The 26,817-nt window shown below is 45.4% G+C and overlaps 1 protein-coding gene across 1 annotated transcript; it reads right to left on the bottom strand.

Annotated features, from left to right (window-relative positions):
- Window positions 1-10,209: 10,209 nt before the first annotated feature.
- Window positions 10,210-11,886, bottom strand: LOC134910978 (adhesive plaque matrix protein-like). Its single transcript, XM_063919372.1, has one exon. It carries the CDS (start codon window positions 11,884-11,886, stop codon window positions 10,210-10,212), a length of 1,677 nt encoding a protein of 558 aa, XP_063775442.1.
- Window positions 11,887-26,817: the final 14,931 nt, after the last annotated feature.

The raw sequence follows: 26,817 nt of genomic DNA, 5'->3' as shown, positions 1-26,817 counted from the left end.
TTCTCTCTTCTTTCATACACATTGATATCTTCACAACATGCTCCTCTGGTGCCAAAATGTTCATCTAAATGGCTAATATATTTAATACTATACTTGTGACTGCAGATTATACTTCCTTAATTATGAACTGTAGCATATATTATACACTGTTGACTAAGGCAGAAAATATGTGGATAGAAATTGTTTCCTCCATCAATGTACTAATCTACTGATCAAGCATGACATAATAGGTATACAGAAACTTACATTTCTCAGTCTCTTACAAACAAAAGTACAGTGCAGATCAAATGATCATCTTACCAAATACATGTGTGCTATGAACTATTGTACTATTGTTACAAGAGTTTTGTATTGACACATAAGCATGCTTTATACTGTCCTTTAATCTGCCCTTTTCTAGGGAGTGTTTTAATAGTCTACACAACAAACATTTTCATCCCTGTATAAGACAGAATGATATAGTATTTTTACATAAATGTATATTCCAAATCCATCCTTTTTCTGTGTCCAGAAATTCCAGAATACGATCACTGGTGTATACATACCATATCCTAAAATCTATGGTAATCTTACATTTAAAATACAGTATACAGAGCAGATGCCGATTTTGCACGGCTACGATCAGTTACTCAGACATGCGGGGGGACGCCCAGCGCATGTCTGGCTCTGCCCCGCCGCACAAGTACAAAAGCATCGCACAGCGGCGATGCTTTTGTACTTGACAAGTAGCTCCCTACCAGCGCAGCTCCTGCACGCTGTCAGGGAGCTACTCATCGCTGTCCGGGATGCAGTGCCTGCATGTGACGTCACGCAGCCGCCATGGCCCGCCCGCCTGCACGGTCCGGGCACACCTGCATTGCCCGGCCCACGCCCCTAAAATGGCGACCAAATGCCGCCAGCCCGCCCCCTCCCACCCAGTGACTGCCTCTGCCTGTCAATCAGGCAGAGGCGATCGCAGGGCTGAGATGGCCATCGGCTGTCTGCCATGCGCCGGCGCACTGCGGCACCATACGCAGTTCAGAACTGATTGGGTGCTGTGCGAAAACACTCAGGTCTGAATTAGGCCCTATGTGTGAACAGACCGGGTATTCCAGGTCTGTGGCCATTCTCGGTACCAGGGTTATTCTAGGGACCAACCTGGTTTGCCTGTAGTGTGAACGGCATTACCAGGGTCACGATGACCCGGTCATGACTAAAAGGAGAAGATTGACAGGAACAGTGCTTGGAGATGTACACCTGTCAGTCCACGACCATATGATGCATCTATGACTGCACCAAAGTAAAAGTAGGCACCAGGTATTGTTTACTTTTTAGCTGCTAGATACCAGACAAAAAGAGAGAATGTGAATAAATGTAAGACCCACATTTGAGGTGAGGCGATAAGATAAATGAGGGTTATGTAAGATGCTGGACTTAGGTTTTGTTGTACATACAGTACAACTGGAATTGAATGGACTGGAATGGAAGAGACTGGGAATAAAGTTAGGTTTTGTTGGGACTTTAATTGGGGTTGGAAAGGCGAGGACAATGAAATATACGATTGCATCTGTATTGAATTGACAAATCTTGTGTGAGATTAGAACATATGATGGGACAAATATATATATATATATATATATATCCAGTTACAGTAGAAATATATTGACAGGAGAATGCTAGCAAAATTACTAGAGGTCATTAGATTAATTAAAATAATGAAGTGCAGTTTATAATTAAATGAAAAACAAATTAGAGGTACTGTATACTTTTCATTTCAGACATTATACACATATAAACTCAAAATTACACAGTTGACTGTTATAAATGTTGCTAATCTGCAAAAAAAACCTTGTAATTGAATTCATTTATGTTATGGTAAATTAAAGCTTTATGTCCCAAAAGACAATGGCAGGTAGAACAAAATGGCATTGATTTTACACAAAAAGAAGTAATTTACAAAAGGACTTTCTTACTATTTAAGTACCTACCTGCCTGCACTGTAGTCCTGTACTGCTTTTTGCTGGTGAATGATGTTCCTCCGGACAAGTCCTTTGAGTTGATGGTTCTATTACAGTTTGACCATCTGTAAATGAATGTGTTAAAAACCAAAATGGTCAAACAAAGATCTATTCCACATACTGATAACCTGACTGTCTATGAAACAGACCCTTATTTCTACAGTATCTTCTGCTGAGAACTTACGCTGTTGGAGGGTACCATTTGGGTGTTTCAAAATGGCGTAGCGGTGGGTTGCAAAAGGGAATGTAGGATGGGGTGTACAAAGAAGGCGGACTCTGACAGGAAAGCATTATTTTAATAATTGTACATATTAAGACATATTTATGAAGTTTGACCAATGGCTGCAAAAGCCACTTCCTCTAAGACTTTTGTCCCATGGAGTTACCACACTCATTGTACAGTTTTTCTTATGGCTGAAATGGGTAATTTCCTCTATGTACCTGCATTCTTGTTGTGTCAGACATAAGCACACTACTACTACTACTACTACTACTACTACTACTACTACTACTAAAATCTTAGTAAAAATAAGTTTTGCTAGAAACCTCAGTGGTGTCTTCTGTAATTGGGTAAATTGCATAGTTAAATGCTAAGCAATGGTCTTAATATCTGTTCCACTTATTTGGTATAGAGTTTTCAGTCTGCAACACACATTTCCCGGGATCAAGTATGAATATATCCATATGTGACCTACTGTGAGCAGGAAGATCTGTGGGCAGGGAAATCACTGCTCTGTATGTGAAATTATTACATCAACTTTTCAGATTGAATTTCAAAATGTTGTATAACACATAGTTATTAGTTATACAAACCACAATTACTAAAAGTTAAATACACCATATTTCCATATATAAGACTACTGTATGCAAATTGCTTTTTAATTAACTACAAATCCTTAACCTTTCCATTATTCTGACACTGCACTGGCAGGTTAGCTTTAAGGTGCATATACACTTTTTTGCCCAGCGTGTATGCACAGCGATGATGGCTGACATCACTGGGCTGAAAATCGCTCAGGGCATACACACTGAGCGCTTTTCCCCCCTGCCCAGCGATGTCAGCGGGGGTGAACGGCTTTCCATAGCAGGACGCTATGGAAAGCCGTTCACCCCGCTGTTCATCTACTGGTCAGGGGCGGAACTGCCGGAGACAACGGAGTCGGATGCCGCCGGGCTCCCAGCCCTGAAGGGGGCACCTCGTCCATTGTCCCCAGGTTCCATGCCCTTCCTGCTTTAGAAGAGCGACTCTGTGCTCTCGAGTGCTCTGGTCGTGGCCTGGAGTGAGGAGATGTCAGGGAGACAGTGCCGGCTTGCAAGCAGGGGAGCGGAACGGCTGTCACTGTGTGGAGACACTGGACGGGAGCGAGAGAGACTCAGCAGCACAGGTCAGAGGTTGAACAAACAATATATGCTCTTCGTAATGGGTGAAGGGACTGCTGAGCATCGACAAGTGACTGCAGAAAATCACTTGTGAAAGGTGCAGACACTGCAGAGAGATCTGTCTCCTCACATTCCAAAAGTGATTTGTTTCAGCCACTGCGGTTGTTTCTCAGCAGCCCCTTGGAGGACCCCCTGCTGCCTGTGATCCACGTGTGTGAGGAGAAAGGCTGCCAGCATCTGTTACCAACAGAATGATGCCCCCCTGCACAGACAGAAGAGCTAGTCAGCAAGTTTGGGCATCCTGGTGTGCAGAGTCCCCCTGCCCCTGCCCCAACAGGAGGTCAGGACCCTGCAGAGGTAATGGCACTGCATCCTACTGCATATTTGTGCTGCTGCTGCTGACAGGTCATACACTGCACCTTGTATACTGCAGCACTGATTCAATGTAAAGTATACCGATTATGACTTGCTCCTTTATACTGTTATTCAGTGCTGCAGCATACAGAAGTGCAGAGTAGGACCTGTTCCTGGGCCTTATACAGTGACTTATCATGGATTGCATATTCAGTGCGATCTGGGCGGGATCTTATCGTCTAGGATCGCATTGCAATATGGAATCCTATCACCCGAATGTATTATTGTGCACACGCAGGGACAGGACTCAAAAAGGACCCTGTCCCTGCGATGTGCTGTGATGGCTGCCGTGGCTTCTGCGCCTACGCGGTCAGCAAAGATCGCACTGCACATTGGCCACTACCCCCTGCCCGGCCACAAGTGTGATGTGTAGCCCATAGGCTACAATGGGCTTCCGTCATCTTCAGATGGCGGTAGCTGCGGGGGCCTATATTGGGAATGCATCGAATTCCAGATATTGGTAAATCAGGCAGCATCTCATCCTCCATAGAAACCTATGGGGGATGCGGCTGCCAGCGGGAATGGAGCGATTGCAGCAGGTATCTGCAATACCTACTGCGGTCCCTCCTTCTTACATTCGGGGGAAACTTAATAATTGCGGTTGACCACCAAAAATGGGTGGTTTTGGGGATATAGCTGCAAATTTACAATGATAAATGGGCCCCTCAGTGCTGCAGTATATGCGAGTGGAGAGTATGGCATAGATAAACCATGTATACAGTGCAGAGTATCTGGGGACTTGTTTAGCCCATCTAAGCCGGTGATCACCATCAGGGAAGTATGCCAGTACTAATGTACCAAGCCTGGACTTAGGGGTCCCTGGCTGTGTCATCTGTACTGGGCCCTACAATGTCTGACAGTAGCCCCAGCTTCCGTGCAGAGTCCTGGACACTGACTCCTTTCCTGGAATCTTTATTCACTCTGATGTACCACTGGTGAGTCGCTGGGATATCAGAGCCAGTCCCGTCACTCACTGAAAAGTAATGTGATATTACTTCCTCCCTTGTCCCCTCAGCTCTCCGACTGATCATGCGCTAACGGTCATTGACATATGCGCAGGCTGGAGCCATGGGGGGGGGCAACACCATGCATTTCGCCTCCGGGCGTCTGGTATGAACTTACGCCTCTGCTACTGGTAATACCAGCAGATGAACGGCGGCTGTCGGCGATGAAGCGGGAACGAGCATCAGCGTTCATCGCTAATCGCCATGGCATACACACTGGGAGGTTTTGAGCTGAAAGCCGCTCAAAACACCAAAAGTGAGCTGCTTTCAGCTCAAAATCGCCCAGTGTGTATGGGCCTTACTTTTTAAAATTTGACACCTCTTTGCAATGACCTGTGAGAGTGAGTACATAAATCTTCCATACATATAATAAAACTGTACGGGTTGAGTCTGTACATAGGATTTAAATTTTTTTATTTTAGAAATAACATAGTAACATAGTAACATAGTATCTAAGGTTGAAAAAAGACAATTTGTTCATCAAGTTCAACCTATTAGTGGTCTCCTATGCAGGATTATTTTGGTCTAAATTTTGTCTGATGCTGATGTCAGCCGTTGTGTTTTATTCCTCTTTTCATAGTAACTATAGTGCGCGACTATGCACCATAACCCTAGATATCCTTATCCATTAGGAATATATCTTACCCATTCTTAAAGGTGTTGACTGAGTCCGCCATTACAACTCCCTCAGGAAGGGAATTCCAAACACGTATTGTCCTTACTGTGAAAAAACCTTTACGCCGCATTGTGCGGAATCTCCTCTCCTCTAACCTAAGTTAGTGTCCACGTGCCCTCTGTGCTGATCTTACCAAAAAAAGGTCCCAGGCAAGCTCTGTGTATTGTCCCCTTATATATTTGTAGATGTTGATCATGTCCCCTCTTAGTATCATCTTTTCCAGTGAAAACATGCCTAGCCTTGCAAGCCTTTCCTAATATTCCAGCACCTCCATGCCCTCAATTAGTTTGGTCGCCCGCCTCTGAACCTTTTCTAGCTCCAGAATATCCTTTTTGTAGTATGGTGCCCAAAATTGCACACAGTATTCAAGATGTGGCATCACTAGTGATTTATATAATGGGAGTATAACACTCTCGTCCCTTGCATCAATTCCTCGTTTTATGCATGCTAATATCTTATTAGCCTTCTTTGCTGCAATGCTACTTTGGGTACTGCTGCTTAGTTTGCTATCTATGTGAACACCTAAATCCTTTTCCAGTACAGAATCCCCTAATGTTACCCCATTTAGTATGTAGGTGTAATTTTTGTTCTTGCTACCACAGTGCATTGCCTTACACTTGTCTGTATTGAAGCGCATTCTCCATTTGGCTGCCCATGCTTCTAATTTAACTAAGTCGTTCTGAAGAGACTCAGCATCCCCCTCCGTATCTATAACTTTACACAATTTGGTGTCGTCTGCAAAAATTTACACCACACTTTCTAGACCTTCTGTTAGGTCGTTAATGAAAATGTTGAACAAAAGTGGTCCTAGTACAGACCCTTGTGGCACACCACTTAGCACTTCAGTCCAATTTGAAAATGATCTGTTAACCACAACGCGCTGTTCCCTATTATCTAACCAATTTTTGACCCAAGTGCATATTGTGCTCCCTAGCCCTATTTCTTGTAGCTTATAGATAAGTTGCATATGTGGTACAGTGTTGAAAGCTTTGGCAAAGTCTAAAAAGATTACATCCACCTCTTACCCTGATCAAGGTTTGCACTTACTGTTTCATAAAAGCCAAGTAAGTTGGTTTGACATGATCTGTCCTTCCTAAATCCATGTTGATTCCTTTTAATGACCTTAAAACTTCTGAATACTATCCCTTCAAATACCTTCCAATTCTTTCCCCACTATAGATGTAAAACTAACTGGTCTATAATTACCCGGTTCAGCTTTACTTCCCTTTTTGAATATTGGCACTACTTCTGCTATACGCCAGTCTTTGGGAACCATACCTTATATAACTGAATCTTTAAAGATCAAAAATAGCGGTCTTGCAAGTTCAGAGTGAAGCTCCATTAGAACCCTTGGGTGAAATCCACCGGGACCCGGTGACTTATTAATCTTTAAATTTTTTAATCGGTCACAGACTACCTCCTCACTTAAATAAGCACTTATTCGTGGGTCATTATCATTATTGAGATTGTGTGTTAGTCCTTGAATTTGGTCCTCTCTTGTAAATACCATTGAAAAAAACTCATTTAGTTTGCCCGCTATGTCATTATCATTTTTGACTAAGACTCCCAACTTGTCTATCCCAGTCTTTGGGAACCATACCTTATATAACTGAATCTTTAAAGATCAAAAATAGCGGTCTTGCAAGTTCAGAGTGAAGCTCCATTAGAACCCTTGGGTGAAATCCACCGGGACCCGGTGACTTATTAATCTTTAAAATTTTTAATCGGTCACAGACTACCTCCTCACTTAAATAAGCACTTATTCGTGGGTCATTATCATTATTGAGATTGTGTGTTAGTCCCTGAATTTGGTCCTCTCTTGTAAATACCATTGAAAAAAACTCATTTAGTTTGCCCGCTATGTCATTATCATTTTTGACTAAGACTCCCAACTTGTCTATTAAAGGGCCTATACTTTCCTTATTTAATCTCTTGCTGTTGATGTATTTAAATAATTTTTTGGGATTTGCTTTGCTTTCCTTTGCTACTAGTTTTTCAGTTTCTACTTTAGCTGCTCTTATTTCTTTTTTGCATATTTTGTAAGAGTCCTTATAGTGCTGAAATGACTCCGCACTCCCGTTAGATTTGTATTTTTTGAATGCTCACCTTTTCTTGCCCATAAGTTCCTTTATCTTTTTGTTAAGCCACAGTGGTTTGGTATTTTTTTATTCCTTTTTTTGCTGCTTGTGGGAATAAATTTGAGAGTATTTTTAACTAGCAGTGATTTTAATTCATACCATTTCTCCGTAGTATTTTTTCCTTGAAACAAAATTTCCCATTCAATATCCCTTAAAGCTTCCCTCATCATATCAAAGTTGGCTTTGCTAAAGTTTAGAGTCCTAGTTGAGCCATTATAGGACTGCTTATGAAAACTGATATTGAATGTTACCATATTGTGGTCGCTGTTTCCTATGGGCTACTTTTATACCAATTCCCCATTGTTTGTTAATACCAGATCTAAGATTGCATTGTACCTGGTAGGTTTCTCGATAAGTTGAACTAAGTAGTTATGATTTAGTGTGTTTAAAAACATGTTACCCTTAGCAGTTTCACATGAATCATTTATCCAATTTACCTCTGGATAGTTAAAATCTCCCATCACTACTGTGTCACCTACTCCTGCTGCTCTTTCAATTTGCTTTAGTAACAATTCCTCATCAGACACATTAATACCAGGCGGCCTATAGCATAAACCCAATACTAACTTTTTTATTCCTTTACCCCCGCTTGCAATTTCTACCGATAACGTCTCAACAGTGTCTACAGTCCCAGACATTACATAATATACTTCTAGGTACTGCTTTTGAACTATGGAGACTGAAAAAAAAATTTCAGAATTTTTGTCTGTCTGTTCATTCCAGCATCAAGCAAAACTACAGGATGAATTTGTATTGCGTTTTCACTATTGTGTAGCTTAGTAACCCAGAAAGAAACTAAAGCATGTGTGATCTCGATGTGACATCAGGGAGAGGAGCAAGGAAAAAAATTCCAGTGCATTATTATGCTGAACTTGACTCCACCCAAGTTATGCAACGTAATACAACTTAAAGTGACTGCTCTGCAAAGGAACCTAATTGAGGCAGGGATTCCACAGGGATGTGGCACAGGTGAGCCTGTGTTTATACCACGTATCCCTTTTATCCCCAACAATTTTACTTTTCAATTCAAGTGCCTGCTGTTTCCTCACTATGACGATCAACAAGTTGCAGGGGCAATCGCTCAGGGCTGCAGTCATAGATCTCAGGACCAGCTGCTTCTCCCATGGGCTGCTTTATGCATCTTTTGTGTTAAGCCTTGAAGGAAAAGCTGCAAATATTGTTTACAAAGAAATGTTGTGGTCAATGTGTACAATATAAAATACACATCACAATATTAGATGGCACTGCTGTCTGTCTAAAATTAGTTCTGCTGAGCAAAAATAGACATCAATGTGAACAAAGCTGCAAACATTAGTAATCAGATAAAACAATAAACACGCCAGGAAAAAACTACAGAATTACATATAGGAAACACTGGATATACAATGGAAGCATGTCCAGTGTTGTCATTTTTAATTGAAACCAAACATCATAGAATGATATAGGTCATATTTTAATATACAAATTGCTGCCTGTTTTCATTGCTTAGATACACACTTTCACAGAGAGTATCTACCATTAACTGTAGTTAGCCTCTGGTTAAGGGTCTTTTTTTTTAGGGTAGTGATATCATACACTGTCTTCTGAGTATGTGTAGACCTTATTACCGGAGTTTACCAGTACTGAAACCACCAGGTTAAACGCTATTCATTCTGGGAATTACAAAATCACTGATATCAGGCCAATGATGTGGTGCTAGATGCAAGTTCATGATAGCATGTCTAATAAAATGTATACTTAAGATATAGTATAAACCTACGTATTTTAAACATCCATTCCACTGTTCCAGTTTGGATTTTGAAGATAACCATTAAGCTTTTTAAAAGATATACTTAATATTACCCATACTTTACTTGCCATTCACAGTAATGTTAGCATATACATGAACTACAAAAATAATCAAAACTGTTTATTGACCCATTAGTTCATAAAAACTTTAATCTCATTCTCTTATGGTATACTCATTCCTCCAACTTATTTTTACAGTATTAGCACCATTCACCTCCATTCTGTCCTGCTTCCATCACTGGGGACAGACACAATGACATGATTATATTGTTGTCATTTAGGCATCTGGGTCAGGTAAGCAGAAGAAGACTTTAATCATGCAGAACCACATTTAGAGCATGTTTTATGATTTGTTCCTATTGATGACGTTTAACGCAGGAGATAGAACCATCTTCCATCTTCCAATGATCCCTTTCTGCCTTTTCAACTCTTTTTTGGCGTATGTGAAAAGTAAGATTGTGTATGCTTAGCCACACTGCTGGGACATATGGGCAGGACAGCTGCTTATTGTTCCAGCAGTCCCGGCATGAATACATTGAAAAATAGCACTGATACATTTTTCCTTCAATGTGCAAATAAAAGGAACGATACTCTTCAGGGCCCATGAGACTTATTTAATAATATGGTGGATTATACTGTTACAGTCTCCCAAATATTAATGTTCATTTTCTCAATTGAACGAAAAAACTGTACAACCCCCCCCTACAAAAAAATAAAATAATAATAATAATATGTATATGCATTGCACTATGGTCCTGATTCAGAGGAGCATGGAATGCCAATGTTTTCGCAGTTGGTCAATGGTTTTGCTTTTACTTTGCATGTGTTGGACCTGCATTGTACTGATGTGCATGTGTTGGACCTGCATTGTACTGATGTGCATGTGTTGGAGCTGCATTGTACTGATGTGCATGTGTTGGACCTGCATTGTACTGATGTGCATGTGTTGGACCTGCATTGTACTGATGTGCATGTGTTGGAGCTGCATTGTACTGATGTGCATGTGTTGGACCTGCATTGTACTGATGTGCATGTGTTGGACCTGCATTGTACTGATGTGCATGTGTTGGACCTGCATTGTACTGATGTGCATGTGTTGGACCTGCATTGTACTGATGTGCATGTGTTGGACCTGCATTGTACTGATGTGCATGTGTTGGACCTGCATTGTACTGATGTGCATGTGTTGGACCTGCATTGTACTGATGTGCATGTGTTGGACCTGCATTGTACTGATGTGCATGTGTTGGACCTGCATTGTACTGATGTGCATGTGTTGGACCTGCATTGTACTGATGTGCATGTGTTGGACCTGCATTGTACTGATGTGCATGTGTTGGACCTGCATTGTACTGATGTGCATGTGTTGGACCTGCATTGTACTGATGTGCATGTGTTGGACCTGCATTGTACTGATGTGCATGTGTTGGAGCTGCATTGTACTGATGTGCATGTGTTGGACCTGCATTGTACTGATGTGCATGTGTTGGACCTGCATTGTACTGATGTGCATGTGTTGGAGCTGCATTGTACTGATGTGCATGTGTTGGACCTGCATTGTACTGATGTGCATGTGTTGGAGCTGCATTGTACTGATGTGCATGTGTTGGACCTGCATTGTACTGATGTGCATGTGTTGGACCTGCATTGTACTGATGTGCATGTGTTGGAGCTGCATTGTACTGATGTGCATGTGTTGGACCTGCATTGTACTGATGTGCATGTGTTGGAGCTGCATTGTACTGATGTGCATGTGTTGGACCTGCATTGTACTGATGTGCATGTGTTGGACCTGCATTGTACTGATGTGCATGTGTTGGACCTGCATTGTACTGATGTGCATGTGTTGGACCTGCATTGTACTGATGTGCATGTGTTGGACCTGCATTGTACTGATGTGCATGTGTTGGACCTGCATTGTACTGATGTGCATATGTTGGAGCTGCATTGTACTGATGTGCATGTGTTGGACCTGCATTGTACTGATGTGCATGTGTTGGACCTGCATTGTACTGATGTGCATGTGTTGGACCTGCATTGTACTGATGTGCATGTGTTGGAGCTGCATTGTACTGATGTGCATGTGTTGGACCTGCATTGTACTGATGTGCATGTGTTGGAGCTGCATTGTACTGATGTGCATGTGTTGGACCTGCATTGTACTGATGTGCATGTGTTGGACCTGCATTGTACTGATGTGCATGTGTTGGACCTGCATTGTACTGATGTGCATGTGTTGGACCTGCATTGTACTGATGTGCATGTGTTGGACCTGCATTGTACTGATGTGCATGTGTTGGACCTGCATTGTACTGATGTGCATGTGTTGGACCTGCATTGTACTGATGTGCATGTGTTGGAACTTCATTGGAGCTGCATTGTACTGATTGACAGTGAGTGTTTGTGAGAGGTAACGGAGGGTGTCGACTAAACGCTGGCTTGCCATGACCGTTTTGTGTCTCAGCCAGCGACTGCGTCTTCGTAAGCATGCAGCAGGTTTGACTTTAAAATGCTGCCAGTGTGAGTGTCTCAATACAAATCCCTGCATCTGCGACATTAGCACATATGCTCAGTTATGCTGCGTACAAAGGCACAGTCACGATGGGATATGTGTTCACTTGTTTGGGTATGCAGGAAACCGCCAGTCATCGAGATGCCCGGCGGGAGGACCGGCGGTCTCCTTACCTCTGGTCACATAACTACATCCCATGTGCACCTGTAAATCAGGCTCTGTGTAAATAAGTGCAATTGTGTCCTGGGGTGAAAGTAAAATAAAAATATTTTTCTTTACACTGGTGCAAAGAGCAGAGAAATAAGAAAATGAACACTCTGTCAGTAGCATACTCGGAACATGAAACATACTTTAGTTCCACCACATAACTGGGAATGAGTCAGCAGCAACTTCCTAGAATATACGCACTTCATGATGTTAAAGTGAAAAAAAAAAATGGAATTTAACCACACAGAATACACAGTACCATCTCTGTGTATTCTTTCATAAAATTGGTCTTATGAATTAATGTAACAGCTATTGTAAGATTATGGGGCATATGTATCAAAGCTTGGAGAGAGATAAAGTGGAGAAAGATAAATTACCAACCATCAGCTTTGTCATTTTAAAGCACAGCCTGTAAGTTGACAGTTAGGAGCGGATTGGTAGGTACTGTTGGGGAGATGTATTATACCCATAAATTGACAGTTAGGAGTGGATTGGTAGGTACTGTGGGGGAGATGTATTAGGCTCGCACATATCATGCATATTATCTCTTTACCAAAGCAGTAGCGCCAAGATGTATAACCTTCTCGGATGCCGAAGTGGGGGAGTGAAAACTCCCCCCTCCAGTGATCCCTGCTAGAATGCATCAGCCTAGCTCCAGTGCATGATATCTCGCTATTATCACAAGATCTCCTATGCTGCCCATAGCCGGCAGCTGCCACAACCAGGAACAGCGTTATCCCTGCTGTAGTGAATGGGCAACGACACCTATAGCTGCAGGCAGGTGTCGTAATGGTCAGTGCCACTGACTGTTCATACAATGCTCCACACATCGGTGCACTATCTCAAAGATAAAATCACAGATAATGACAGGAGTGCACCTTGCACATACTGCCACTGCAGAGGTTAAAGTGAGCCGTAACGGGGCGGAACTGCGTTCCTTCAGTTCTATTTGGAGACGGAACCAGTTCCGCCTCCTCATGCTCACCTAACCCACAATGTCAGCCGGTGGTGCAGGGAGATGCCGGGCGCCCGCTGAGATTTTATTACCAGCGCCCCCCCGGCTTCAGCTTTACAGCAGCAGCTGGAGGCAGGAGCTCAGGAGTGAGCTCAGGCTTCCGACTTTTGCAGTGTGTAGTTTGCGCTATGGGAGAGACGTCATGACATCTCTCCCATAGTTCTGGGGAGCGGGTGGCAAGTTTGGACGCCAGCGGTTGGACGCAGGAGTGGGGCTTAAGGTGAGTATATTGTGTTTGTTTTTTTTGTGTGTAAGTGGCACTACTAGAGGGGGCAAAACTAAAGGGGGCATATCTACAGGGACAAAACTAAAGGGAGCATATCTACTTGGGGCATATCTACAGGGGGCAAAACTAAAGGGGGCATTTCTACTAGGGGCATATCAACAAGGGGCATAACTAAAGGGGGCATATCTACAAGGGGAATAACTAAAGGGGTGATATCTACAAGGGGCATAACTGAAGGGGGCATATCTACAAGGGGCATAACTAAGGGGGCTTATCTACAGGGGGCATATCAACAAGAGGCATAACTACAGGAGCAAAACTAAAGGGGCATATCTACTGGGGGCATAACTACGAGGGGCATAACTTAAGGGGTCATATCTACTGGGGGCATATCTAAAGCGGGCATATCTACAGGGGGCATATCTACAGGGGGCCATACTAAAGGGGGCATATCTACAGGGGGCATATCTTCAAGGGGCATATCTACTGGGGGCATAACTACTGGGGGCACTACTAATGAGGTCATTGCATAGGGGCACTACTAGAGGGGACAAAACTAAAGGGGGCATATCTACAGGGGACAAAACTAAACGGGGTATAACTACTGGGGGCATAACTACAGGGGGCATAACTAAAGGGGGCATATCTACAGGGGCCATATCTACAGGGGGCATAACTAAAGGGGGCATGTCTACAGGGGGCAAAACTAAAGGGGGCATATATACTGGGGCCATATCTACAAGGGGCATAACTAAAGGAGGCATATCTACAAGGGACATAACTAAAGGGGGCATATCTACAAGAGGCATAACTAAAGGGTACATATCTACAAGGGCCATATCTACTGGGGCATATCTACAAGGGGCATAACTAAAGGAGGCATATCTACAAGGGGCATATCAACAAGAGGCATAACTACAGGGGGCAAAACTAAAGAGGGCATATCTACTGGGGGGCATAACTACAAGGGGCATAACTTAAGGGCTCATATCTGCTGGGGGCATATCTAAAGGGGCATATCTACAAGGGGCATATCTACAGGGGGCATACTACGGGGGGCAAAACTAAAGGGGGCATATCTACAGGGGGCATATCTTCAAGGGGCATATCTACTGGGGGCAATACCACATAGGGGCATTACTATTGGGGGCACTACTAATGAGGGCATTGCATAGGGGGCACTTCATAAGGTGTATCACTTCTGGGGACATAAGGGGCACTACTACAGGTAGCACTGCATAAGGGGCACCAATACTATGGGCTCTACATAAGGGGCAATACCACTGTGGGCACTACCACTACAGTGGGCATTGTAAAAAGGGGCACTACTAGAGGGGGCAAAACTAAAGGGGGCATATCTACAGGGGGGCATAACTAAAGGGGGCATATCTACTGGGGGCATATCTACAGGGGCCATATCTACAAGGGGCATAACTAAAGGGGACATATCTACAGGGGGCAAAACTAAAGGGGGCATATTTACTGGGGCCATATCTACAAGTGGCATAACTAAAGGGGGCATACCTACAAGGGACATAACTAAAGGGGGCATATCTACAAGGGGCATAACTAAAGGGTGCATATCTACAAGGGCCATATCTACTGGGGCATACCTACAAGGGGCATAACTAAAGGGTTCATATCTACAAGGGGCATAACTAAGGGGGGCATATCTACAGGGACATATCAACAAGAGGCATAACTACAGGGGGCAAAACTAAAGAGGGCATATCTACTGGGGGGCATAACTACAAGGGGCATAACTTAAGGGCTCATATCTACTGGGGGCATATCTAAAGGGGCATATCTACAAGGGGCATATCTACAGGGGGCATATCTACAGGGGGGCATATCTTCAAGGGACATATCTACTGGGGACAATACTACATGGTGCATTACTACTGGGGGCACTACTAATGAGGGCATTGCATAGGGGGCTCTTCATAAGGGGCGTCACTTCTGGGGACATAAGGGGCACTACTACTGGGGGCACTGCATAAGGGGCACCAATACTATGGGCTCTACATAAGCGGCACTACCACTACAGTGGACATTGTATAAAGGGGCACTACTAGAGGGGGCAAAACTAAACGGGGCATATCTACAGGGGACAAAACTAAATGTGGCATATCTACTGGGGGCATATCTACAGGAGCCATATCTACAGGAGCCATATCTACAGGGGGCATAACTAAAGGGGGCATATCTACAGGGGGCAAAACTGAAGGGGGCAAAACTACTTGGGTAATATCTACAGGGGGCAAAACTAAAGGGGGCATATCTGCTAGGGCCATATCTACAAGTGGCATAACTACAGAGGGCATATCTACAAGGAACATAACTAAAGGGGGCATATCTACAAGGGGCATATCTACAGGGGGCATATCAACAAGAGACATAACTACAGGGGGCAAAACTAAAGGGGCATATCTACTGGGGGCATAACTACAAGGGGCATAACTTAAGGAGTCCTATCTACTGGGGGCATATTTACAAGAAGCATATCTACAGGGGCAAAACTAAAGAGGGCATATCTACAAGGGGCATATCTACTGGGGGCATAACTACTGGGGGCAATACCACATAGGGGCATTACTACTGGGGGCACTACTAATGAGGGCATTGCATAGGGGGCACTTCATATGGTGCATCACTTCTGGAGACATAAGGGGCACTACTACTGCAGGCACTGCATAACGTGCACCAATTCTATGGGCTCTACATAAGGGGCACTACCACTGTGGGCACTACCACTACAGTGGTCATTGTATAAAGGGGCACTACTACTGTGGGCATTATGTGTATTTGGGGTGCTACTACTGTGGGCTTTCTGTATAAGGGGCACTAACGTGTGTCATAAAATGAATAAGGGACACTACTATGTGGTGTAATGTGAATAAGATTGTACTACTGTACGGGGTAATTTGAATTGGGTATACTATTGGGTGACCATGCCCCTTTCTGTTTGAGACCACACCCCTATTTGTGGTGAACGCCGCAGGCGCATGGGTGGTGGTGGGGGGGTAGGTGAGTTCCACCACCTCCCTAGGACCACTTTAAATACTGCGCCACTGTAATACATGTTGGGGAAGCAGCATTAGTGCACATAAACTACTTCTCCCCCATATCACCGGGTCATACATCTGGGTTCGGTATGTTATCCCAGTCGTCAGGATGCCAGCGGCCACATGACCGACACTGGCATTCCGACATTAAAGATCCAGATGTCAGAGGGGGTACTTATTTTTACCCCCCACTCCCCTACCTTAACCCACTGGGGGTGGCGGCAGGGCTAACCCCTGGGGGTGGCGGCTAGGTCTAACCCCTGGAGGTGGTGGCTAGGGCTAACCTTCTGTGGTGGTGATGATGGGGGGGGGGGGTGGCGGCTAGAGCTAACCCTACCTAGTGCCTAAACCTAACCCCCCTTGGGCCCTAAGTCTAAAAGTGTCCCAGATACTTACCTTCGGGATGTTGGTTGTCAATCTTCCTGCATCGGGCTCCCGAATGGTGATGTGATTCTGGCATTGGTCACATGGCCGCCGGCATCCTGTCCAGTGGGATGCTAATTGCATCCTATACATTTACCCCTGCATCTACCCCAGGGTTGGACTGGCCCACAGGGGTGCAGGTGAACCCCCCTGTGGGCCCCACAGTCTAAGGTTCTACCTCCTCCTCTAGGGATCCTGTTCCAGACTGTGCACTTGAATTTTACATTATGCATATGTTACATTATACAGCACATGACCATTTTCTACAGTGCATTGCCAAAATTAATCTGGTACATTATCATGCATGCGCTAGCAGTATTTTCTATATATATTTATCAAGGGGCCAACACCATATACTTTAATGGTTGTGCAAACCAATGTGTTGGATGGCCACATCCCCTCTGGAGACTGGTCACCACCCTAAACATTGGACTTACCACTGCATTTCCCAGCGGGCCCTTCATGCCCTAGTCCGACACTGATCTACCTCTTACCTCTCTGCAAGCTTCAATACATATTCCAAAATAATAATGCAGTAATAATTCTTATTCTCAGGACCTTCCTGAGAAGGTGGAAGTGGGGTGGGGTCTCTGGAATCTAGCCAGCTCGCAGCAGGGCACAGGGCCAGATTGTCAGGGTCATATGAATAACCAGCATTGTCCAGAAATTTCACAATGATTGATTAGTTTTCCTGCTAAATTGATAGATTTAATGGAAAAAGAGTTATAACAAGATAATGTGTAGGTGTACTGACATATGAGGTAGTTAACATTGTCCCAGTCTTAAGCTTTTTGGAAAGAGAAACATTTTGCTAAAAGTAATCATTTAGAGTGTAAACTCCCTTGAGGTGGTCTTCCTTCCCTCATGTGCTTTTTCCTTCCCTCAATTATACCATGATTTCCTACCCACTGGCACCAACGTCACTAAACCTGTGGGTATTTTGATGGCAGGTGCACAATGATTATAAACCTTGTAGTCCATGTTCTGCAATGTTTTGTAATGTCTCTTTTGTTTTTCTGTTTATGTACTTTGTAACCTCCCCTTATGATGTCATGTAAAAATAGGATTTTGGTTACCTACCGGTAAATCCTTTTCTCGTAGTCAGTAGAGGATGCTGGGGTCCATATTAGTATCATGGGGTATAGACAGGCCCAACAGGAGCCATTGGCACTTTAAGAGTTTGAGAGTGTGAGCTGGCTCCTCCCTCTATGCCCCTCCTACCAGACTCAGTCTAGAAAGTGTGCCCAAGGAGACGAACATCTTCGAGAGAAGGATTTAACACAGATAGTGGCGAGATTCCTACCAGCTCACATATACAAGGCACATCAAGCTAACTTGCTTGAAATTCTCAGCAACTGCTGAAACATTACTTACCAAGTAACAATGCAGTACATAACTAAACCAAGCTGTACTGAACCAGATAACGATTGCAGGAAAACAAATCACTGGGCGGGCGCCCAGCATCCTCTATGGACTACGAGAAAAGGATTTACCGGTAGGTAACCAAAATCCAATTTTCTCTTACGTCCTAGAGGATGCTGGGGTCTACATTAGTACCATGGGGATGTACCAATGCTCCCAGAAAGGGAGGGAGAATGTGGAGGCTCCTGCAGAACTGATTGATTGAACTTCAGATCATCAGAGGCCAAAGTATCGAACTTGTAAAACTTTGCAAACGTGTTCGACCCAGACCAAGTTGAAATGCCGAGACACCCCGGGCAGCTGTCCAGGAAGACCCCACCTTACGAGTAGAGTGGGCCTTAACAGATTTTGGACACGGTAATCCTGCCATAGAATAAGCGTGCTGGATAGTGAACCTAATCCAGCGAGAGATCGTCTGCTTAGAAGCAGGACACCCAATTTTCTTGGGATCATATAGGACAGAGAGTCCGACTTTCTGTGACGAGAAGTTCTCTTCACATATATCTTCAGAGCCTTCACAACATCCAAGGACTTTGATGTAATTGAGGAGTCAGTAGCCACTGGCACCACAATAGGTTGGTTTATATGAAATGCCGACACAACCTTCGGAAGAAACTGCTGACGTGTCTGGAGCTCAGCTCTATCTTCGTGGAAGATCAAGTAAGGGCTTTTACATAAAGCCCCCAATTCGGACACATGCCTAGCCGAAGCTAAGGCCAACAACGTGACAGCCTTCCATGTAAGAAATTTGACCTCAACTTCCTGTAGTGGCTCAAACCAATCCGACTGGAGGAACTGCAACACCACGTTAAGGTCCCAAGGTGCCGTAGGTGGTACAAAGGGAGGTTGGATGTGCAGACCTCTCTTCAAAAAAGTCTAAACCTCAGGGAGGGCAGCCAGCTGTTTCTGGAAGAAAATGGATAAGGCCAAAATCTGGACCTTCACAGATCCCAACCTCAGGCCCATATCCACATCTGCTTGCAGGAAGAAGAGAAACCGTCTGTGTTGAAACTCCACCGTAGGAAACTTCTTGGATTCACACCAAGAGACATATTTCTTCCAAATACGATGGTAATGTTTAGACGTTACCCCTTTCCTAGCCTGTATCAGGGTAGGAATAACCTTCTTCGGAATGCCCTTCCGAGCAAGTATCAGGCGCTCAACTTCCATGCCATCAAACGTAGCCACGGTAAGTCTTGATAGGCGAACGGCCCCTGCTGCAGCAGGTCCTCCTGAAGAGGAAGAGGCCTCGGCTCTTCCTGCAAGTGATTCAGAAGGTCCGTGTACCAAGCCCACCTTGACCAGTCTGGAGCAATGAGGATCGCTTGAACTCTTGTTCTCCTTACGAGCTTTAGAACTCTTGGAATGAGTGGAAGTGGTGGAAACACGTACACTGACTGGAACACCCACGGAGACACCAGGGCGTCCACTGCCACTGCTTGTGGGTCCCTCGACCTGGAACAATAGCATCAAAGCTTTTTGTTGAGACGAGAGCCCATCATGTCTGTGCTCTTCATTCCGCCTTGTCGGTTTATGTAGGCTACTGTCGTTGCACTGTCCAACTGCACTTGAATGGCCTGATTTCTTAGAAGATGGGCCACCTGAATAAGATCGTTGTAGATGGCTCTTAGTTCCAGGATGTTGATGTGCAGGCCGGCTTCCAGATTTGACCACCTTCCTTGGAAAGTTACTCTTTGAGTGATTGCTGCCCAGCCCCAAAGGCTCGCATCCATGGTTAGAAGAACCCATTCCTGAATCCAGAACCTGCGGCCCTCCAGGTGAGGTAATTGTAGCCACCAGAGGAGCGAAATCCTGGCTTTCGGCAACAGACATATTATCTGGTGCATGTGGAGATGAGATCCTGACCACTTGTCCAGGAGATCAAGTTGGAAGGCCCGAGCATGGAACCTCCTGTACTGCCACCATCTTTCCCAACAGGCGAATGCATTGATGAACCGACACCCGGGCTGGGTTCAGGACATCCCACACCATTGTTTGTATCACCAATGCCTTCTCCTGCGGAGTAAAAACACCCTCTGCACTTCTGTGTCTAGGATCATTCCCAGAAAGGGCAACCTCTGGGTTGGTTCCAAATGTGACTTTGGAAGGTTCAGAATCCAACCGTGGATCTTGAGGAGGTGGGTTGTGAGAACAATGGACTGCAGCAGCTTCTCCTTGGACGATGCCTTTATCAGCAGATCATCCAGATATGGAATGATGTTCACCCCTTGTTTGCGGAGGAGAACCATCATCTCTGCCATCACCTTGGTAAACACCTTTGGTGCTGTGGAGAGGCCAAATGGCAGGGCCTGGAACTGGAAATGACAGTCCAGTAATGCGAAACAGAGATAAGCCTGATGCGGCAGCCAGATTAGAATGTGTAGGTACGCATCCTTGATATCCAGGGACACCAGGAATTCCCCCTCTTCCAGACCTGATATCACCGCCCTGAGAGACTCCATTTTGAACTTGAACTCCTTTAGAAAGGGGTTCAATGATTTTAGGTTCAGAATGGGCCTGACCGAACCATCCGGTTTCGGTACCACGAAAAGGTTCAAATAGTAACCTGTGGTTTGCGAATGAGAAGGAACTAGCACAATGACCTGTGCCTCCACCAACTTTTGGACAGCTTCTTGTAGGACAGTGCTGTCTTCCAGCAGAGCTGGTAAGCCTGATTTGAAAAAACGATGAGGAGGGAGACTTTGAAATTACAGCCTGTATCCCTGGTATACAATATCTATCACCCAGGGATCCAGGCCGTACGATACCCAGACATGACTGAATTGTCTGAGTCTCGCTCCCACTGGCCCCCCTCCAGGCCGCACAGTCCACCGTCATGCGGAGGACTTTGGCGTACATGAAGCAGGCTTTTGTTCCTGGGAACCTGCAGCGGTAGGTTTCTTGGACTTAACTCGACCTCCCCTAAAGAAGGTATTGGACAGTCTGGCCTTTCTAGGCTTGTTAGGACTGTGTTGCTGATGAAGAGAAGGATTTCTTCGGAGCAGGTGCAGCTGAGGGAAAAAACAGAGACTTACTCGCTGTAGCCGTGGATATCCACGCGTCTAAAGTAGTGATGAGCGAGGTTCGGTTTTACTCGGTTTTACTCGGTTCTCAAAACGGCATCTTATTGGCTATCCAAAACACGTGACATCCGTGAGCCAATAAGATGCCGTTTTGAGAACCGAGTAAAACCGAGTAAAACCGAGTAAAACCGAATCCACTCATCACTAGTCTAAAGCTTCCCCAAAGAGAGCCTGACCTGTATAGGGTAGGGACTCCACACTCTTTCTGGATTCCGTGTTGGTCGATCACTGGCGCAGCCACAGACGAGCTGAAACAGACTTGGAAGAGATTCCTGCAGCCATGGAACCCAGGTCTTTCATGGATTCTTCCATAAAACCTGCTGAATCGTGAATGTTGCGTAAGTATAGTTCACCATCACCCTTATCCATCGTATCCAAATCCTCTAGTAAGGTAGCCGACCACTTTACTATAGCCATTGCAATCCGTGCACTAGCAATAGTGGGATCAATGTACACTACTTCAGGGGCCAAATTACATCCCACTGGGACGTAATATGGCCCCGGAAGCAGTGTACATTGATTTAAGTGTGTAATCAATTTTTCGATCAGCAGGCTCCTTTAAGGCGGTAGATCCTGGAACAAGTAAAACCACCTTCTTTGAGAGTCTGGACACAGATGCGTCAACAATCGGCGGGTTTTCCCATTTTTTTTCTATCCTCCTCAGAGAAAGGAAACGCTACCTGTACCCGGTTAGGGATCTGGAATTTTTTCTCAGGGTTTTCCCATGCTTTCTCAAATATAGCATTCAATTCCTTTGACGCAGGGAAGGTTATCGAGGCATTTTTATTTTCAGTGAAAAAAGCCTCCTCAACCTGCTCAGGTGTGGTATCATTAATATGTAACACATCCCTAATAGCCTCTATCATCAAGTGCACCTCCTTTGCAAGAGATGCAGACCCCCGCAACACATCCCCATCACTGTCTGTGGTGTCAGAATCGGTATCCGTGTCATCCTGCGTGGCATGCACAAGCACACATTTGTGGGGGTATATAGCGGAGCGTCCCGAGGTACCAGAATCGGGCCATACTGCCATAAAGTTCTGTAATACCTGGGTTGCAGATTTATTACTTGCAACCCTCGCAGAAATCTGAGAAATCCATGATTTGATAGAGGAAAACCACTCAGGCTCCCTTGCTGGTATCTGTGCTAAACCAGTGCTATCCTGATTACATGGAATGGGATCATCCTGGGAGGACAAATCCTCTGCAGCATATGACACAGTGTCCCTGGACATAGCTAAAGGAGAACACCAAACACTCCCCACACACACACAGGGGATGACAGAGTTTCCCCCCCAAGAATGGTAAGAGAGACACAGAGATTGGAGCCAACCCACACACAGCGCTTTTATACCAAAGGGAGACCACTTTTCAGCGCTGACTGTGTACCTTAATAGGACACACAGTCGTATTGCAGCCTCCCCCCCTTCTACAACCCCCTGGTACGGTTTGCAGATAGCTGGAGTTGCTGTGAAGGGACCTGATTCTTTCTCCTTGTCAGCGCTGTGCAGGCAGGAAAATGGCGCTGAATGCTGCTGGGTCCACTCTGAGGAGAAGCTCCACCCCCAAATGGCGCTGTCTTCCCGCACTTCATCAGATTATAATGGCCTGAGGATTTAGTGCTGGCTGAGATCCAGGAACCCCGACAGGCTTCTGGACCAGTGTAGGGTGTCGCGCTGGCTCAGGGCGCCCCTCATAGCACCGCACCATGTACCGCTGAGCCATCCCCGGAACGCAGTTAATACTGCACTCCTACCCTGCTGCCGCCATCTTCACACCGATCCCCCGCTTGCTAGGGGGTCGGTGTCTCACTTTCCACCGATTCTTCAGCTCTGCAAGGGGGTGACAGCATGCTGCTGGGGCGAGCGGTCCCCTGTGGCGGAGAACGATCAGACCCCTCTGGAGCTCAGTGTCCAGTCAGTGGAGACAGTGGCTCAGACCCCGCAGGGCAGACACTGCTCCCCCCCTCAGTCCCTCGATGCAGGGAGGCTGTTGCCAGCAGCCTCCCTGTAAAACAAAAAACACTAAAAAAATTACTTTTACCAGGAAAACTCAGGAGAGCTCCCCTAGATGTGACCATCTCCTCCGGGCACATTTTCTAAACTGAGTCTGGTAGGAGGGGTATAGAGGGAGGAGCCAGCCCACACTCTTAAACTCTTATAGTGCCAATGGCTCCTGGTGGACCCGTCTATACCCCATGGTACTAATGTGGACCCCAGCATCCTCTAGGCAGGGCCGGAGCTTCCACTAGGCAGCTTTAGGCAGCTGCCTAGGGGCGCTGGGACCTGAGGGGGCGGCCTGCTACAGCTGCATGAAAAAGGTAGCGTGGTCCTACCTCTCGCAACCGCTGCAATCCCCCCAGCACTCGTATCTACAGTAGCCACGACTGCCAAGCTCCTGTATTGCAGGGAGACATGCGGTGCTGCTCTTCATTCCAGGCTCTTTCACAGACTACTCAGTCCCATCTCTGCATCGCAGCCTGCAGGTAAGGTGGCTGCACAGTGCACTGTCCGCATTTGATAAGGAAAGAGGGGGAGAGCAGCAGTCTTGGGGGGCGGGTGCTGAGATGAGCAGCAGGCATGCACACTATCTGGGGTGGATGAGCAGCAGCATGCAAACAGATGGTAGAGGGGATAGAACAGAAGACATTTAAAAGAGTAGGGGAAGGGGGGTGAGAGCAGCAGGAATCCATACAGACTATTGAGATGGAGAGAAGAGAGCAGCCATGCAACAGACTGGGGTTGGGGGACAGCAGCAGTATGCTTTTCAGCTGAAGGCCTGTTAGGGGGAAGGGGCAGTAGGCAGAACTTTTGCCTAGGGTGCCGAGAAACCTTGCACAGGCCCTGCCTCTAGGACATAAGAGAAAAAAGGATAATGGCCCTCATTCCGAGTCGTTCGCTCGGTATTTTTCATCGCATCGCAGTGAAATTCCGCATAGTGCGCATGCGCAATATTCGCACTGCGACTGCGCCAAGTATCTTTGCTATGAAGATAGTATTTTTACTCACGGCTTTTTCATCGCTCCGGCGATCGTAATGTGATTGACAGGAAATGGGTGTTACTGGGCGGAAACACGGCGTTTTATGGGCGTGTGGCTGAAAACGCTACCGTTTCCGGAAAAAACGCAGGAGTGGCCGGAGAAACGGGGGAGTGGTTGGGCGAACGCTGGGTGTGTTTGTGACGTCAAACCAGGAACGACAAGCACTGAAATGATCGCACAGGCAGAGTAAGTGTGGAGCTACTCTAAAACTGCTAAGTAGTTTGTGATCGCAATATTGCGAATACATCGGTCGCAATTTTAAGATGCTAAGATACACTCCCAGTAGGCGGCGGCTTAGCGTGTGTAACTCTGCTAAATTCGCCTTGCGACCGATCAACTCGGAATGAGGGCCAATAATACTATTAGCTGCAACAGCGATTGGGAAGAAAATTGTTATTGTTATGCTGCAATAGTGAGGATAACTCCTGGTGCACAGAGGAATGACATTTTCATAACTGTTCCACAAAATATTTGCCTTATTCCACATTCACCCATAAAAGCTTGCATGTTTTACTGGTGGAATTTGGCCTGAAGTTTTGGCAATCCTACTCCATCCACACCACAGAGCAATGAATTAAGCTGACTGTTGTTATCCATGATCATAGACAATAAATTCTGTAAAACTCATACTTACACATTAACTGCCTGATTCAGCGATAGGGGCAAATAAACAAGGAGCAATCAAGGAGCAATTTGGTCCAGAAACAACCCGTGTTGCAAAGCAAAGGGTGCAAATGCATTGATTGTTTTGATGGTAGGGAAATGCTTGCTGCTTTTGCATGTAGTGAACATATATTGTGCATCTCTATCTTTACTCTGCAATGTAGACGAAGCTAGGACACCCCCTTCCCAGTTATACATCTCTCTGCACATTTTAAGTTTGTCCCATCTGCAGTGCAACACTGTTTTACAAAGGTGCAAATTACTCCTTTTTTCTATTTGCTCCTATCTCAGGCTTGTAGTGTGGGATGGTATTCTGTGGCACAGTAGAGGTAAAGTGAAGTCTTGCATCTCAGCACTTATCTCCACTTGTCTCACACCTCAGTACTTATCTACACTTCCATGTTATTTTCATATCTGACAAACTACCTCTGTAATCAAATTCTGGCAGGAGGCTTTGTGTTAGTAACTGGAACTACACAGTAACGACTGTACTCAGGTCTGTATCCAGGGTGGTGCAACAAATGGCATCATCTTGGGTGCCTTGGAGAGTAGCATTGTGTGTCCTTAGGTCATGATGTATATCCAGCTGCATGCCCCCAGCCCCCTCTTTGGAGTGAAAGTGACGTTGTGATCGCTCATGTGTTAGGGTGGAAGTGGGGTGGGGTCTCTGGAACCTAGCCAGCTCGCTGCAGGGCACAGGGCCAGATTTACCACAAGGCAACCCATGCCCGGCAGGTTTCAAGGGGCCTGACTACGGGCCCCATAAAATTCAGCATGTCCATTACAAAGGCTGGCTTGTAGTTGTACATGTTTTAAGAAGCTCAGTAACGAGGCTTACACCAGTATTAATATCACTAACACTAGCACTGAGCTCCATTACTGTACTTCTGCAAAAGTTCCCAAAAGAGCACTGCGCGTCATCCGTGTGACATCACACTTCCTGAGTCCCACTGTATTGGTGATGGCTACTGCCCTGCCAGCCCTAGCTCACCCGAGCTCAGCAGCTGTGTGCTGTTAAATAAAGTGAGAGGAGGGGAGGGACAGATGGAGAGAGACTTGCTGTCAGAGACTGAGGATCAAACGAGGAGAGGTGACAAGGCCAGCAGCAGCACTGCACTGAAAGCAGTTTGGGGTTTGGCTAAGGGGAGTATTGATAGGGTATTAGGGTTTGTGTAGCACTTTGGGTTAGGATATTATGGTTAATTTAGGGGTTTGAGTTAGGGTATTAGGGTCTATTTAGGGGGTGGGTTAGGTTATTAGGATTAGTGTAGTGATTTGGGTTAGGGTTTAGTTTAGGGGTTTAGGTTAGGGCATTAAGGATAGGGTATGTGTAGTGGTTTGAGCAAGGTTAGGTTTGGGTTAGGGCATTAGGGATAGGATATTAGGGTTAGTGTAGAGGTTTGGGTTAGGGTTTAGTTTAGGGGTTTGGGATAGCGTTGGTGTAGTGGTTTGTGTTAGCTTATTAGGGTTACTTAAGTTTAGAAGTTTAGGTTAGGGTATTAGGGATAGCTTATGAAGGATGGTGTGGCAGTTTGGGTTAGGGTATTAGGGTTAGCTTAGCGTGTTAGGGTATTATGGATAGGGTTATATAGAGGTTTGGATTATGGGTTAGTTTAGGGGTTTGAGCTAGGGTATTATGGATAGGTTATTAGGATGGGAGTTGAATTTTAGGTTAGGGTATTAGGGTTAGTTTAGGGGTTTGGGTTAGGGTTAGTTTAAAGGGTTGGATTAGGTCATTAGGATTAGTGTAGCGGTTTGGGTTAG

The sequence above is a fragment of the Pseudophryne corroboree genome, chromosome 4 (genome assembly GCF_028390025.1).
Source record: "Pseudophryne corroboree isolate aPseCor3 chromosome 4, aPseCor3.hap2, whole genome shotgun sequence".
Lineage (NCBI taxonomy): Eukaryota > Metazoa > Chordata > Amphibia > Anura > Myobatrachidae > Pseudophryne > Pseudophryne corroboree.
The sequence above is the reverse complement of the archived record's forward strand: the minus strand, read 5'-3'. Positions and strand labels throughout refer to the sequence as shown.